The sequence below is a fragment of the Pyrus communis genome, chromosome 16 (assembly GCF_963583255.1).
Source record: "Pyrus communis chromosome 16, drPyrComm1.1, whole genome shotgun sequence".
In the NCBI taxonomy this organism is placed as follows: domain Eukaryota; kingdom Viridiplantae; phylum Streptophyta; class Magnoliopsida; order Rosales; family Rosaceae; genus Pyrus; species Pyrus communis.
In genome coordinates, this window is record NC_084818.1 from 9800582 (window position 1) to 9817296 (window position 16715).

The 16715-nt window shown below is 41.2% G+C and overlaps 1 protein-coding gene across 1 annotated transcript; it reads right to left on the reverse strand.

Annotated features, from left to right (window-relative positions):
* Positions 1 to 8230: 8230 nt before the first annotated feature.
* LOC137719392 (uncharacterized) lies at positions 8231 to 10420 on the reverse strand. Its single transcript, XM_068458433.1, has 4 exons — positions 10141 to 10420; positions 9490 to 9750; positions 8723 to 8882; positions 8231 to 8622 (listed from the first exon to the last, which is right to left on the reverse strand). Exons 1-4 carry the CDS (start codon positions 10348 to 10350, stop codon positions 8444 to 8446), a joined length of 810 nt encoding a protein of 269 aa, XP_068314534.1. The 5' UTR covers positions 10351 to 10420; the 3' UTR covers positions 8231 to 8443.
* Positions 10421 to 16715: the final 6295 nt, after the last annotated feature.

The following is a 16715-nucleotide window of genomic DNA, read 5'->3' on the forward strand; positions in this document are numbered from 1 at the left end:
ACATGGTTATTTTTGGCCCAATATATTAAAGGATTGCATCGAATATGCGCGGAGATGCGTATCATGCCAGATTCATGGACCCGTTCAGAGAGCCCCGGCCGAATTGCTACACTCGGTTACTAAGCCATGGCCGTTCAGGGGTTGGGCAATGGATGTAATTGGCAAAATTACGCCATCATCGGGGGCAGCGAAACACGCATGGATAATTGTAGCAACTGACTATTTCACTAAGTGGGTCGAGGCAAGGTCATACGCCGAATTAACGGCTAAAGAGGTATGCAACTTCGTAGAGGAGAATATTGTGACCAGATTCGGCGTGCCAGAAACGATCATAACTGATAATGGCACTATTTTTACGGCCGATAGGTTTAAGGAATACGCGGCAAGATTGAATATCCGACTCGAGCAATCTACGCCTTACTACCCACAGGCAAACGGACAGGCCGAGGCAAGCAACAAAGTGTTGATCGGCATCCTTGAAAAAATGGTAAAAGAGAAGCCTGGTTTGTGGCATTTGAAATTAAGTGAAGCATTATGGGCATACCGAACTTCACCCCGGTCGGCCACTGGAACCACTCCTTACGCGTTAACTTATGGACACGACGCCGTGTTACCGGTCGAATTGAGTATAAGTTCGTTGCGAATAATCGAGCAGAGTGATTTGTACAGTATTGAATATAGTCAAGCGATGCGACAAGAGTTAGAAGACTTAGAAGAAAGTCGAATCGATGCAGTTAACTTGTTAATAGCACAAAAGAAAATTGCCGAGCGAGCGTATAATCAGCGTGTAAGGCAAAAAACGTTTGGCGAAGGAGAATTGGTTTGGCAAACTGTGTTGCCCGTCGGGATTAAAGATCCCAGGTTTGGTAAGTGGTCGCCGAATTGGGAAGGGCCATTCATCGTTCACAAAGTACTCGGCAAGGGGGCATATCATCTAAGAGATCGGACGGGTTCAGTTCATAAATTGCCGATTAATGGAAAGTTTTTAAAGAAGTACTACCCAATTACATGGGAAATGCAAGAGTAAGACCATTATACTGATAGCAAAATAACCATTGTATTGATAACAAAAGATTCATTACAAGAGAACAAATACAATGATTAAATTCCTAAGGGGTCGAAGGGAGGAAGGTCTCGAGGGCAGCTTTTAGCTCTAGCCACTTGGCTTCGCTCAAAATTATCTCAGCCTGCCGGGTCTTCTTGTTGCATTGCAGTTGCTGGATACGCCGTGCACCGGCAGCGAAGGCCGTTAGCCGAGTCTTGTTGGCCTCAAAGTCCTTCTCAAGCTCAGAAGCAGCGGCCGACCTTTGCCGTTGAAGGTCAGAAATCTGACGTTGGAGGTCAGAGATCTGGCGATCGAACTCGGACAGCTTGGCTTTCTTCGCCTTGAGTGCCTCCATCTCCACTCGGCCGGCCTCATGCGCGACCTTGGCCACCTTCAAGTCGTCATCGGCCTGCAAGGCTCGCTCGAAGACAAGAAAGTGTTGCCGAGTTCGCTCCAAGAGGTCGGTAAGGAAAGAGATACCCTCCGGGCTCAGATGACCACCGCTGGCGAGGTCATTGAGACACTCTCCAACGGAGTCAAGGCCTTTGCACCGGAGAGCTTGAGAAGCAGTCAGAGACAAGACTTCGTGCAGCTTCACGAAGACTTCGGCGGGCGTGGCTCCCACCGATTCGGCCGGAGCAGCAGAGGAGCCGGCCTCACCGGTCGTGCTCTGGAGTAGAGCGTCAAGCTCCATTTCCCACGACGGCTGCACATAAGAGGAAAATTTGGTGAAGAACAGTAAAGACGTGATGTAGTGCATAAAGGAAAAAGGAGAATGTTTTAGACCTGCCGAGAGGAGACTTCGGCCATGCCCTCTGGGTCATTGCTCGAACCCAGGGAACTTAATGGCCGAGCCCAGTGCCTCAGACCGCTACGCAATTCACGCGGCCGATGGAGGTCATCTACATTTGATGGCCACGATGGCGGCCAGGAAATATAAACAACGCCCCTCGGCACATAAAATTGCCGGTGAAATGAATGTTCGGGCACCTGACATTTAATGGTCTTAAAAACATGTATCAAAAGAGAATCAACACAAAAGAAGAAAGACTTACAAAGGCCGAAGAGACTTCCTGCGGAGGAATGGGGAGATCTGCATCCTGCGGATGAATCGGCGACTCGGCCGTGGCCTCAGGGTCGGCCATGGGTCTCTTGCCACGATCCGCCACTGGAGGAGTCGGTCGAGCGGCCGCCTCGACAACCGGAGAAGGACAGACGGGAGGAGAGCTGACTGGTCGGCGACGGCGTTCTAGGGGGACCTCTTCGCTCTCGCTCTCGACATCCTGGACAAAAAGAGATTATTTTACGACCAAGAAACCTGAAGGAACAAGAGTAGAAGCAGAATTATACCTCCAAAACGACCGTTGGAGTCGGGGGTGTTTCGGCAGGAGCAGCCGATTTCCCCATTTCGGGCGCCACGACCGGCTCTGAAGTATGAGCGGATGCGGGTGCAACGATTGGATCGGCCTGGGAGACGGCTGGAGGATTCGAGGTCGGAGGTGCCTGGGCAGCCGGCACAGATGGAGAGCCGGCAGGAGCGGGCGTCCCAGTAGTGTCACTGGGGACGACATGAATCTCCCGGTCGCCCTTCTTCGCCAATTTCTTGACGCGCTTAGAAGGACGAGGGGCCTCTTCCGCCGGCTCGGCCCCTTGGTGGGGGCGTTTGGCAGAGATCGACCGCTCGGTGACAAGGGTCCTCTTCATAGGCGCTTTCTTCGCCTTTGCCACCGCGGCGACCACCTCCACCGTCCTCGGCACGCGAACCCCTGAAAAGCGAAGTAATTAGCAACGAGGATCAAGTTGTAAAACAGATGAGGAAAGAAGAACGGAAAGACTACCTTGGGTCGACTCCTTAGGCTGTGTCGAGGATGTTGACCTAGGGCGGTCGCCGAAGATCTTCTTCGCCAGATCTGCGGCCGGGGTGCCGAAGAAGTTGCCGGTATACTCCTCCCACCAGTCCCCGAAGGTATCAGTTCCCAGAGATTCAGGGACCGCCGGCCGAATCCTGAATTTCCTGCACTTCTCTTGGAACTCCTGGTCGGACGTCTTGCACTCCCTCTCAGAGGAACCGGTAAGACGCCCCCGACTTAGGAGTGACCGAGAAGCGAGCAGGGGGACGGGGCTGCCTTGAATATAGCCGAGCTGCCGGGCGACAAAATGGGGGTGGTAGACCTCCCAGCCAGCTCGGCGGGCATCGCAACCCAGTGGAAGGTCGCGAGCCAAAACAAACGACCCCCAGCGCTGACGAATGTCCGCATCCTCGGACGCGGCCCACGCGGCCGTAGGAAGCTTGAGCGAGGAAGGGTACTCCTGGCGCCGGCACACCAGGAACTCGTCATCCGAGAGGACATCTAGGCTGAGGAAGTGTTTGAAAACCTCGTCGGCCCGGTGAGGTGGTGCCGGTCGAGATGCCAGTTGAAGACCGAGGGCGGCTGTTCGCTGGAAGGCAGGGACCTCCGGTCGAAGAGTAGAGAAGTAAACCTGCAACCAGAGTTGGAACACCCAGAGGGGTCCGTTCTGATGCGGGTCGATCTTGCCAATGGTCGCCTCGGCCAGGCAACGGTAGAGATTGGCGAGGATGGCTGGACTGAGCGCCAGCAAGCGACCATTAGCCAGTGCCTGGGCCACCGGCATGTTCTCCACCAGGCATTTGTTCGACCGAGTACAACAAATGAATTTGTTGTACCAGTAGAAGAGGAAGGCCTCGTGCTCTCCCTTCCTAAGGCTTTCCTCGCCTCGGCCGGCGAAATGAAGAATGAGAGTGTTATAGTTGAAGAAGTTCTTGTGGAGCTTTTGAACTTCTTCCCTTGAGGGCTCCCGATCACCCCGGCTTAGCGTCTCGACAGCCCTTTCGTCGAATAGTGCCTTCAGGTCGAGAGGAGAAGGGTATCCGGAAAGGGCGGCGTCAATAGGAAGGCCGATCGAGGAAGTCCCAAGGATGGCCGAGACGTCGAGGATGGTGGGGCCGAGAGGGCCGAAAGGCAGGACCATGGTGTTGGTGGCCGAACACCATAAACTCAGGGCCGCCATGAGCAGCTCCTTATCCATGGCAATTTCCATGGCTGACAGAATAATGGCATCATAGATGCCGAGAGCCTTCCACTCCTTGGAGAAGAAGGAGCTCATTCGGTCGACCCAGGCGGCCCAGGCCGTGGTGGTCGAGGGCCAAGCTCCTTGAGGACGGGCCAAGCACCATTTCGACCAGTCAAACCCTTGAAGAAGGGGGGTTAGACATTGCTCCTTGAGCAAGTTGGTGACAGACGACGGCACTGCGTCTTTGAAGAGGGGACCCAGAATCTGGTGGGTGGTGGCCATATCCTCTTGAAATCGCAGCGTCTTGACGGCGCTGCGATCGATGAATGACTTGCACTTATTGATCTCATCGGAAAGCTTCGAAATGAAGGAGGCCATTTGCAGAAGGAAGAACTGAAAAATTGCAGAAGGTCTGGAAGGTTTGATTTGAGCAAACAAAGATGAGAAATTAGAGATTCTGGAGTTTCTGAGGGCGTAAGAGGCGAATGGCAGAAATGTGGGTATTTATAGGCTTTTCAGAATGAATATCAAACGTCTGGAATTCAAAAGCGCTGGTTCAGATTGGGGGGAAATGTAACCGGGAAAGTCTGCAATCATTTCGGATATTTTGGGAACCTGCGAAAATGGGATCGAGGAGTCGAAAATCCAGGACGCACGATGGCGTGTGGCGACAGGTTCAATGCATTTAATAAGGATGAGACGGTTCAATTAGTGCACGGTTTCGAGGCCCATGAGTGAAGCTTTTAAGAACGGCGGAGAATCGACACGTGGCCACGCGTTGGGGGCGACGAGGAAAGTGCAATCATGTCTCATAAATATGCAGGAACAATGATCATTAAGGGAGTAAAGTTAAAAAAGCAATAAATGTCTTCGCTTCTTCAAGGTCGAGGCCCGACCAAGAGGTGACAGTCGGCGACCTCAGAAGCGAGGGGGCAATGTTTGGGCCCAAAATATCTTGGGCAGGCCGAGCAGTCATATGTGTTCGGCCCAAGGTAATAACAGATGCTATGGGCCGGATAATAAAACCCGGGCCAGCTGGCAGGGTCAGCCGAATCCTATCTCAAGAGGTCCAGATAAATAGGAAGGATTGAGGAAATCCTGGTGCGACCAGGATTCTCGACCAGCAAGAAATAAAGCCTCAAAGGGAGGAAGATTCAGAATCCCAGTGGGAGTAGGTTTGTTCGAACCAGAATCGAAATGAGACAAGGACTCCCAATCCAAATCAGAGGAGGTTTCAAGGAATGGGGTACTATAAATACACGAGATCATGCAACATTCAGGGGACCTTCAACTCAGCATACAATTGCCCTGCGCAAAACCTCTCAATCACCTTGAGATTTTTCCTTTTCTTTTTCCTGCCGACACACCTTCAGTTTGGATAAACAGCACTGTGGAAGCAACCGGCGAGCACCTTCAGTTTCGATAAACAGCACTGCTGCCGCAGAATCAGCCGACCAAGAAGCATCTTCAGTTTGGATAAACAGCACTGCGTCGAGGCCGACCGATTATCTATCCAAGTCTCGGTCGAGGAAGGTTTTCGAACCTTTGTTGGCAGAGGTCACCTTACTAAGCTTTCTCGGCATAGTTAGGTGTTACGAATTACATTGCTCGGCGTACTGGTTGCCGAGTGGTTTTATGATTGGATACTCACAGGTGAGTTTCAGGGTTCGGCATTCCGACGGCCGAACTACGTTTACCATCAAGACATATATCACGTTCGAGTACCTGTGCCCATACACCTTGGTCTCGATTCGACGTGCTTATACTCTCACGAATATAATCACAGTGACCGAATCGGGCTCGGACGATTTGTGAACTCCGCAGAAGTAGCAGCCTTGTCTTCAGGCTGTAGAACCCAGAGACCGAGAGTGTTCCTTCCTCGGTCGCAATCGCAAGTTAAAAGAAGTCAGCAACGCGCTCAAAGCTACATCAACAGATTTTACTCCTCGGCCAAGCTCGGCCGACGAGTTGGCACGCCCCGCATTCGACCGAAGGACGTAGTTAGCTTATTAGTTACTCGGCCTGCGCGCCACGTAGGTTTTGTAATTTTTAGGATCAACAATAACATAAATATAATCTAATATATTTATCATGTTGTTCAGTACCATAAATTTATAATCAGATACGTATTCTGACAATAGAAATCTGGCCTTCTAATGTCACCTTCAATTGTCATTTTCATAGACGAAGCTTGTCGAATTTACAAATTGGCGGCTCACTTTGTTGCTTATACTGTAAAATTGGCTGGCTAGCAATTGAAGTAGCATATGATCTACGCGGTTCTTTCGAGTTTAATATGTTAGCTAACAGTATAAAGAAATACTAGGTGCTGGTTGTTGGGATTCTTCCACATTCTTAACGATCACAAAACAAACTAATTCTCACCTCTCACTGTAATTCGATTCTTCAAATCGTCTGAGGATTTAATGTCCCATGCATTAATTAACGTACGTCTGCGGCTTGCTCTTGACTTTGCTTGTCATGCTATTGTTAGTTGCTTTTACTTTCACTTTTCATCCAGCTTCAGGTCCATCAGATTCTTCAACTCATCAAGGGGCCTTCATCACTGTACGGATGGTCGCTTTGGTTAATTTCCTTGAGCGGAAAGTAAGAGGCATCTTATTTTCTTGTTTAGAACCATTTTTGCTTACCTACAAATCATAGTTTAACACGTGTGTTAAACTTTTAGTTTCGTATTTTTAATTAGTCATTTTTACACACGTATTAGGTTGTTATTTGGATATAAGCGAAATTGACTCATTAACTGTAAGGACCTCCACAATTTTCTTTTTTAACTATAGACTGTGGAGCATGGGGGAAGATGAAGAAAGGCGGCAATCTTGTTGTTCCAAAAGCAAAAATCAATGAGTGACTGATTCTCAAGAGTAATGTTAGGGAAACTAAATTTTGAAAACTAAAGGCCATGGATGTTGATGATTGGTTTATTACTTAAGCGTTGATATACATACTCATTTCTATTGGTGACACATCACTTAGTCTGCAATTTTAGTCTTTAAATTTAGTCTCTTTAGCATTACTCGATTTCCAATATTGAAAAAGTAGGGAGCAACAAATAAAGGTTGAGATGTGGCCCTAAGAATATCTACCTTTTCCTTCCTTTTTCTTTTAACTGGTACTTTGGAAGACAATTCTATCAAGCTCCATTGTCTAATTAGATGAGGAAAATACTCAGTGAGACAATCACAATGCAATGCACCATGCTCTTCATATGAGATAATCACAATGCAATGCACTCTGCCCTTCATAGAAATGGAATACAAGACCTACAAATTCGAACTGATACTGTGGCTAAACTTTGATCAAATAATAAGAGTATTTTAAGCCAATATTCGTTAGGAACTTCTCAGATACTGCATTGTTTTGGAAATTCGGAATATGACATCATATCCTTGCCTTTGATCTGAGGGAAAGCACAAACTTCATGTCCATGCTAGGAATACCTTATACGTTATACCCCAATACCTTTAGCCTACTCATTTATGTATCCGGTAAACCTACTTGAAGAAACGCCGAAGTTCAGATGTCATATTTCCATATCCCTAGTTATTTGTTGCTCTTACGTTGCAAGATTTTGAACTCTCGTTCATAAACATTCACAGCCTAGTTATTGAAGGTAGAAAAAAAGATGTAAATATGCTCATAATTGAAAACTATTTCAGGCAATAACAGTAAAACTGATTACCAATATGCTACTACGGAATCAGTTTGGACTCGATTGATAGCAGATTCAGCTGTGCCGGCTTTTGTGACTTATGAGGATTGACGTGCATTGATATTATCTTATGTGATTTAGCTAGAACAAGAAGCGTGTCTGGAAGAAATGAAGTGAACTATGAACATCAATGCAGAAAATTATATTGGTTCCGGAATTCTTTGGATACTAGGAAGAAACAAGGACGTAAACAATTGCATGACAAAGACCAACTTTAAGTCCTTAAGCCATTCCCAATGCTGCAGATATTAAAGGAAACACACTACACGTTCATTTGATCATTGATGATTTCGAATGAGGGTTGAACATAAATAAATCGAAAAGAAGAATAATGCTGTTACGGTAGTCAGCCAATGCTCTCCAACATAAATCGGTACTAGGCAAAGGAAATATATCTTAGTATGTATTTTCTGGCACTGTACAGCATAGAATTAAATTCTCTTTAACATATGCAAATATTTAACTGGAATGGACACAGCATCCGACGCTTAAAAGTAATTCTTAGCACTTAACGAAGATAATTTTAGGTACAAGGCTATCAAAATTAGCAGAGGAAAAAAGGGAAAGAACATAGGTTTGCAATCGCAGATGGCAGCTAAACTAATATCCTCACCCTTTGGAATGTCTGCAATTCAGGGCCATTTAGTGAACTTGAATACGTTCAGAACTATCTCCAATCCAGTAGGTATTTGCCACACGAAAAGAAGAACGTTTATCACATTCAGCGTAATGTGAAGGTTTCTGGCTGTCTCACTTCCCTTTTGCATTGCAGGCGTAAGAGCTGCCGCTGCTGCCCATAGCACCGTGATAGCTGCTCAGAAGAAGAAAAATCAACTCAATTCAATTAAGCCTTCACTAGCATCTATTTTATGTTATTTTGTTTTAATTTCTAACTGAAATCCAAACTTTACCTGCCCCAGCAAACAAATGGGGGCCTGGAAATAGCTTTCCTGTCCTCAACCATGTGTTAAGTCCTCCACCAACCGACTCAAAAACTCCGAAAGCTAACAATATTGATCCTGCATTGTAATGTTTATCCCGGTAAGATCCTTTCACCAACTCCTTCCTTTCCTGATAAGGAAACACTGATACGTCAGAAACTAAACACTGATACATCAGAAACTTTAATGGAGTATAACATTTCATGACATGTAGCACTAAATTTTGTAGAAATACCAATTTTGCTTTACACAAAAATGAATGCCACACACATAATAGTTGAAGTTAATTTACAATTATATATTAAGTATTATACTCAGTTTTCTTCAACTTTGATCTCATTTGTTGACTGGTTGATTGATTTAGGGTAAAACAATCACTTAGAGCTTATCCTGTATGTTCTTGTCTCTAGCTGGTTCATTGCTTAGATTTAGGCCCTAATTTGATACTTTCAAATCTAAAATTGAAGCCCTATGGGTCCATTTTGTACACTAAATTATCGAACTATGACACTAAATGGGAGCAAAGTTGAAGAAAATTGAGCGGAAGTGAGATTATCTCAAAGCATCCCAATAATAAAAAAGACAAGACGTCCTACACCAAGAATTTATGCGTGACCTAAACAAGCATAACAATAGTGTATCTTTTCCAATCCACAAGAAGGAGGCCAATTTCATTCATGCAATACTTAAAGGAAGCATACATTGCATTCAGCACATATTTAGGGTTAGAAGACAACCTCAGTGAGCTGCTGAATTTTGAGTGCAAAAGGGGATGGGGGAGCTTCGACTGAAGTGCCCTCAGGTGTGACAGGGGTAGGCTTCACCTGCTTCTTGAGCTCATTAATTTCTTCCTGGATTGTCCTCACTCTCCTCCATTGCCAACCCAAGTAACCTGCCCACAATGCGTACACAAACAGCCCTCCCATCACAATTGGGTGTATCAGAGCAAATGTCCTTCCCTCAAATATCCCAAACTCCCCACCTGCAGCAAGTGCATCCTAATCCACACACACAAAATTCAGAAGAAAAAAGAATAGTAAATTGGAAAAAAATCATTCCAACAACTATAAGTTTTATACAAAAGCACCGCAAGAGTTCACTATGGGAAAAAACTCTTCCATCTATCCACGTGACATGCTCTAATTGATTCTTAGTTGTATATATTTTGGTGTACATCTAAAGTCGGGTTTATATCTAGTATTAGGTTTGAAGCTTTTTTCTTTTAGATACAATGTTATCATCCGTTTACATGTGAAACAGTGGAAAAGAAAAACCCAAAATCTATACTTTATATATGATCAAACATTGGTAAAGTAATGATTCTCGATATGAACGCTGCAGAAAATAGAGAGTGAGATTAATGAAATTAATTACTAAATTGTACTTGCCTTGGTGTCCAGCAAAAATGGCAATGTGAGAGCTGTGAGAGGGAAAGAAGTTGACTTAAGGCGGTCAATGGTGGTTATGAGGAGTTTTGTTGAGCCCTTGCCATTGCTGGGTTTTGTTGGGATTGATGAACTTTGTTGGATTTTTGAGAGACAATGAGTGGGCTTTGGGGGAAGCATGGGGAGTCTGAGGAGGCTGAGTGTGGCTGCCATGCTTCTTCTCTGATTACTGGGCAGTGAGGACGGCAGGGTTCTAAAGTGTCGGGGGGTGGGAAGATAAGGAAGTGAGATTGCAAGATGGGATTGTGTCCACTTGGTTTGCTGTGCTTTGCTGATTGTGTAGAATGGGGCCCTCTTTCACTTTTATAGAAGGAACGAGTATGATCGATCCACAGCCCAAGGAAGAAAAAATTAACTGGTGGTGTGTTATCCACAAACTCCATTTTATTTTTCACATATTTTTTTTAATTTTCGACCGTCATATCGGATGAATTGAAGAAGATCAACAGACATAAATTAACAATGAATGTGTGAAGAGTAATTTGGGGTGTGTAAATAGCACATCCCATTTAACTGAGATGTGTTCTTGGCATTCTTAACCCCCAAGTTCCCATTTTGTTTACTTTTTACATGTGTGGTTATAACCGATTCTCATCTCCATCTTCTTGGCTACAAATTTTGAGCTATGACAGGTTGGTCTAACAGCATTTGGTCTTGACTGTTAGAAAAAGTTTCAAGTTCGACTAATACGTTTGTTGTGAGTAACTTAAGGTTTAGAACAGTAACAGTATTGTAATTATATTTCAGTTTGATAACATCGACAACTGTTGCTTCATAAAACCATACTTATCTATTCATAGGTCGCAAAATATGTCAGAGGACAGAATCAAGAACCCAATGAAATTGAACAAGGCTATTTTGGGCCACCTTGATGGGTTGAAAAGCCTATGGACCAGGACCAAGCAGTGTGAGGCTTGAAAATGTGATTGCTACAGCATGCAACCTTAAGCCACCAAATTGTGTGTTCCTCGTTACATATACGTGGTAGGTATATATGCAACCTAAAACCTAATATACAAGAAATAAAATCATCTTTGATTTGTATTTATATGTTGTTTCTTTCTTGTTTCTGTTTCTTTGTTCCTAAATTCTAATGGTTAGATGGTAGGTGATCATTCCACAGCCACAGCCATTGGAAAGCGACAAGCTTACTCTCTCCATCTCCACCCTTTCACTCCCCTTCAGCATATGTTATAACAAGATGCCAAGTTCAGAATATATGATTTGTATTTCGTGGAGTATGTGATTAACTGACTACACTAATATCGGCTTAATTAATTAATTTTCATGAATACGTCCAATAATGCAAGTGTTCAAGACGCTTCGAAAGTCCATCTCCAACCTAATACTCAAGACTAAATCACACTATCTATAGTACCCGCTATTTTAATAGATCTCTTATACAACATTGTATGTAAGAGTTTTGTATTGGCGTGTACCGGAAGTTATATATACCATGAAGGTGGAGAAAATTCATTGCATTTGCATAACTTATCATGTGGACCTATATTACCCTATAAGATAAATTTTCTCAAGAAATTATAGGGCAAACTGTCACGTGAAAGTGACTTACGTATCACGCCCAGTACTGTTGTCTGTATTAACACTAACAATCACAAAAAATAAGTCAATAATTCGATAACTAAAGTAGGAGAACAGTTGGGTTTGAAAAATAAGGTAAAACAAAAAGTACAGTTTACCAAAAAAAAAAAAAAAAAAAGGGAACTTTAACGAAAAACTCATGGTATTGTTCATTTTAACGAAAATCACATTTTTACACTAAAAAGTCAATCCTGATACTATTCACTTTACCCTTTATTTTGTCTTTATCGTTAAAACTCAAAGTTTTCAACCATTTTCATTAGTTTTCCTAAAAAATAGCAAAAGTATAGGAAGTTGACAAACAAGGAGTATTGATATTGACATTACACTCAAAACCAAATGCCGTAAAGATATAGGTGTTTGCAATTTTTTGCGCAGAAAGTTTGTGCCTTGTTTGTGCCAAACAAATATCTGCTTAACCTAAACCCGTGTCTAATCCGCGTCTAATTAAGATAATCAATGAAATGTACTAATCAACGCTCTATCAAGTCGGGCCCTACTCCTAGCTTTGAAAAATAGAGCTCATGCTTAGTTGTTTAAGCATACGTCGGTCTAAATAATATATCTCCTTAATCATATGTTATGTCGGTTTAAATTACATAAAACTATCTCAACTATAGGTCAAACTACAATCTCATACCTTATATTTTAAAAATTATAATATCATACATTATCTTACGAATTTGTTACAATATTATACCTCATGTTTTAAAAATTATAATATCATACCTCATCTTATGAATTTGTTATAATATCATACCTCATCTTAAGACAGACCCAATCCCTAATCCAACTGAATTAAAAAAATTAAAAATACAATTATTTAAATATTTTTATTTTTAAAATGTAGGACCCACCCCTACAAACCCCCCACCTTCTTCCTATCCTACCCGTCTCCCCCCACTCTTCCTCCCTTCACTCCAAACCCAGAACCCATCTCCACCTCCCACCCAATAGCGCTCCTTCTCTTCTCCAGCAACCTTAGAACAGGTGCTGCTCCACCACGACATGGGCCTTTTTATAGGCATCTCAATTCCCAAGGTTCTCTACTTTCAAAAGGAAAGCTTTGAAATTGGTTTCTGATTTTGAAAAAAAAAAAAAAAAAAAATTGGTTTTTGATTAAATGGGGTTTACCATTGATTGCAATAATATGCATTTCAATTTGGGGAATTTCAAATGTGAATTTTTGCCCAGATTTTCTTGAACGAAATCAGTTTTTCGGGTCCAAGATCTTGACTCGAATTGTACCTCTTCTTGCCGTCCTCGGATTTTATATTCTTCCCTTGCCCCTCCTCACTTTCCACAAGCCTCGAGAAGGTCCTTGAAATACCCAAATCCTACAAATGGTTTCAAATTGCAGGCGAGGGTTTTTGGGGTGGTGCTCACAAAGGTCCTTGAAGGAATTGACGTGTGCAGCTTGCTTGAGAAGAAGGATGTGCCCCTTTTTAATATTTTAACTTGGGCGGGTTGATGATAACTTGGTGGTGAAGGAGGGAGGTAGGGGGACGGGTAGGCTGGGGAAGAAGGTGAGGGGAATGAGTTTGTAAGGGTTGGTCCCACTTTTTCTTTTATAAAATGTTTAAATAATTTTTTTTTTTCATATTTAATTAATTTTTTAATCCAATTGGATTAGGAAGTGGACTCCGCCTTTAGCCACATCAGCATTTAACAAAGAAATTGACAAAAAATTTGACGGAGGTACCCAAAAACGTAATACACTGTAGGAAATTATTTTACTATATGGTGTCAAATTTGTGTAGTTATGTAAATAGTTTCTTTTTTTCCTTTAAAAAAAAAAAGAGAAAAACTGATGTTTCACCACGACAGTCTATTTTTTTGGGGGTCAAAAAGACTCACAGAGACATTTCAAGCTCTCTTGGGCACTATCGTGTGATTCATGAGCATCAAGAATCGAGCCGAAGATATGCCGTGTGAAATACCAGCCTAAAATTCGTTCTCAAACTTTCATAAAACAAACAAGGTAGAGTCAAATTTTTGTCTTTGTTATTCCAGTGTAATTTTATTAGTGTAAATTGACAAGAGGGACGTGATCAAATAACTCAATTAAAAATATTAATCCTTGAACATGTTCACGCATAAAAAGTTCAAGGCGGAGTTGTTCTTTACGTAAGGAAAAATGAGAACACCATACCAGCAAGTACTTCGACAGCTTCACGCCAATAGAAGAGAGTTCTTTTAGGGTTTGATGTCATAATAATTTTCACGGGTCGTAAAACTTGCACTGGCTTTTGATTTTGGTCATGTTGGGGTCAAATATATACATAAAATTATGGGAAAATTGTGTTAAAGTATCCTTAAGAAAAAGAAAAAAAAGCCAAACAAAACCTATATCTAATAGAATATACTGGAACAATACTTTACTTTGCTACTCAAAAGAATGAGTAAGACGTTCTATTCAAAACTCTTCACATCAATTCACAAAACTTTATATTTATGATTCTATGATTCTAACATAATATGACACAATATCTTTGTCTTACTGAATTAGGGTACCAATAAATTAGTTGCAGAGAGTTAGGATTCGAAGATATATTCTTACTCTATTAGGATAAAACAATAACATGCATGCAAAGTAACTTGAGAAGCAAGATCTAAAAGGTAAGCAATTGAAATTCACAATGAGTTTTACATTATCTACTTACAATTGATTAACTAAACAATTTTAGTTTGAATTGATTGTTTTGCAATGATTATCCTTATAGCATTGATAAAATGATTCGTTCCGATCATAAGCAAAAAGTGTTGTGAATCGGCCACGAAGAGTAGTACCAAAACCTGTTCATCATTGTATAGCTAAGTTCCCGACCATTTTATAAATCACTCTATAAAAATCATTTCTTTGATTTTTGAGTTAGATGATTTTTAAAAACAATATTTTAGAGAATACTTAAAAAAGAGACCGATAGATCGGTAAAATACAATTGAAATAGTCCCTGCAAAGGTGCCTCTCAGATAAGATTGTGAGATTCTTCAACTGAAGCTCAATATATATATATATATATATATAAGAAGAAGAAGAAGAAGAAAAATTAGGCAAAATGAAAAGGAAAGTTGGGCTAAATTGGCTTTTGGAACGCTTCAAAGTGGGTAAGTGCTGACGCTCGTTCGACTCTGAAAGCTGAAATTGCAAGAGTAGGGAGGTGCGTAGAACTTAAAAGAAGATACCTTTTTGTGTGCCTTTGTTTTGTTTGAATCTGTCACTTAGACAACGTACACGTAAGAATTTCAAAGCTGATGGAATTTTTTGGCGTTGAAAATAATAAAGTCATCAAATCGAAAAAAAACTCGTGCAGGCAAGCGAGCCGGCTAATTGGTTTGCCCTTCCATATGGAGAGAAAAGTAGGGCCAATTGACGGCCATAAGCAGTTCGACACTTGTTCGCTTGTTGGTGACTTGGTACGTCACATACACATTACAAGCAGCTATCGACGGACACTTGGCTGATGCTTTGCATGGTATGAATCGATTAACCAAAAAAAAAAAAATTCAAAGGTGGCATAAGTATGTTAGATAATGTGGTTAGCTGGTAAAAGAACAAGAAAAGAATATACGAATATATATACATATATGTATATGTATATATATGTACCATAAATTTGAATGCACTTTGGGTTTGGGGCGTGGTTTCAGTACCACGTAAGACTAATTGCTACATGTGATTTAACTGTTAGATTTTATTTTTACAAAAAATAAAAAAAATAAAAAAAATTATGAACTTTGTAGAACTAAAATATCTTTGGCCGTTAGATTTTTTATTTTCCATTTTTTTTGTTTATGTAGATAAAGAGCAGCGTGATATATTTCTCGCTACTATGGAGTACTAAAATATCTCTCTTGTCGTTTTATGTTGAACAACGAGGATTGCCCTGTTATTACCCACTAAGAGTTTGCGTCGCATGGCTAGGGTTGTGGGTGCAAATTGGAATGCAGTTCGATTTCACCATTAAAATTTTCAATCGAAACCTGAGAATTTTTTAATCCAAATACATTTGATAAATTAGAATGAAACTGGCATGCATTTATAGAATACAAATTTCCGTTTCAAAATTTTCCAAACTTATTCCAATAAAAATATATTCCGAAATGTTTCGATTTTTATAGTTATTTACTAAAATTACCATTTATTAATTGAATGCATTGTTGGTTGAAAACTTGGGTAAGTAGCAATAATGTCTCTCCTTTTCAAGTAAAGATGAGTATGAAATGAGAGATAAGAAAGGAAAGAAGTGAGAAAGAGATATGCGACAATTATACACAAATCAAAATTAAAAATAAAGACTAATTATTCCAATCAATTTTCCTAGAAGATGAGAAAAATCATAACTAATTATTCCAATCAATTTTCCTAGAAGAGGAGAAAAATCATAACTAATTATTCCAATCAATTTTCCTAGAAGATGAGAAAAATCATTATATTATCGTTAACACTTTTTCTTTAGGGGTGATTAGCATCTCAAATCATTTTTTTTAATTACAAATCGAATCCGAATAAGATGTTGTATTATTCAGTACATAGTCTGAGTTGGAATTTATTAAATTTGTGGACTAATAAAAGTTATTCTCTATATCTATATATATAAAGGAAGAAGGTACAAAGGATAAAGCTTTTATAATACCCAAATTATCCATCTCCCATTAAAATTTCAAAAAAAAAAAAAATTAAAAACAAACATATAAGATGGTTAGTAAGTTCATTATTTTCAAAATATATTTTAATAAATAAAAAAAAAAGAAAATCTAAAATAAATAAAATTAAAACAATATAAAAATACACGTGTGACAATAGGCTATTATAATAGAGAGAGATTATGGTTTCATTACTGGTACTAAATACATGGTAGAGAGACGAGAGAGATCCACACCCGCACATTATTACAAAAATGAAAATTTTAAAT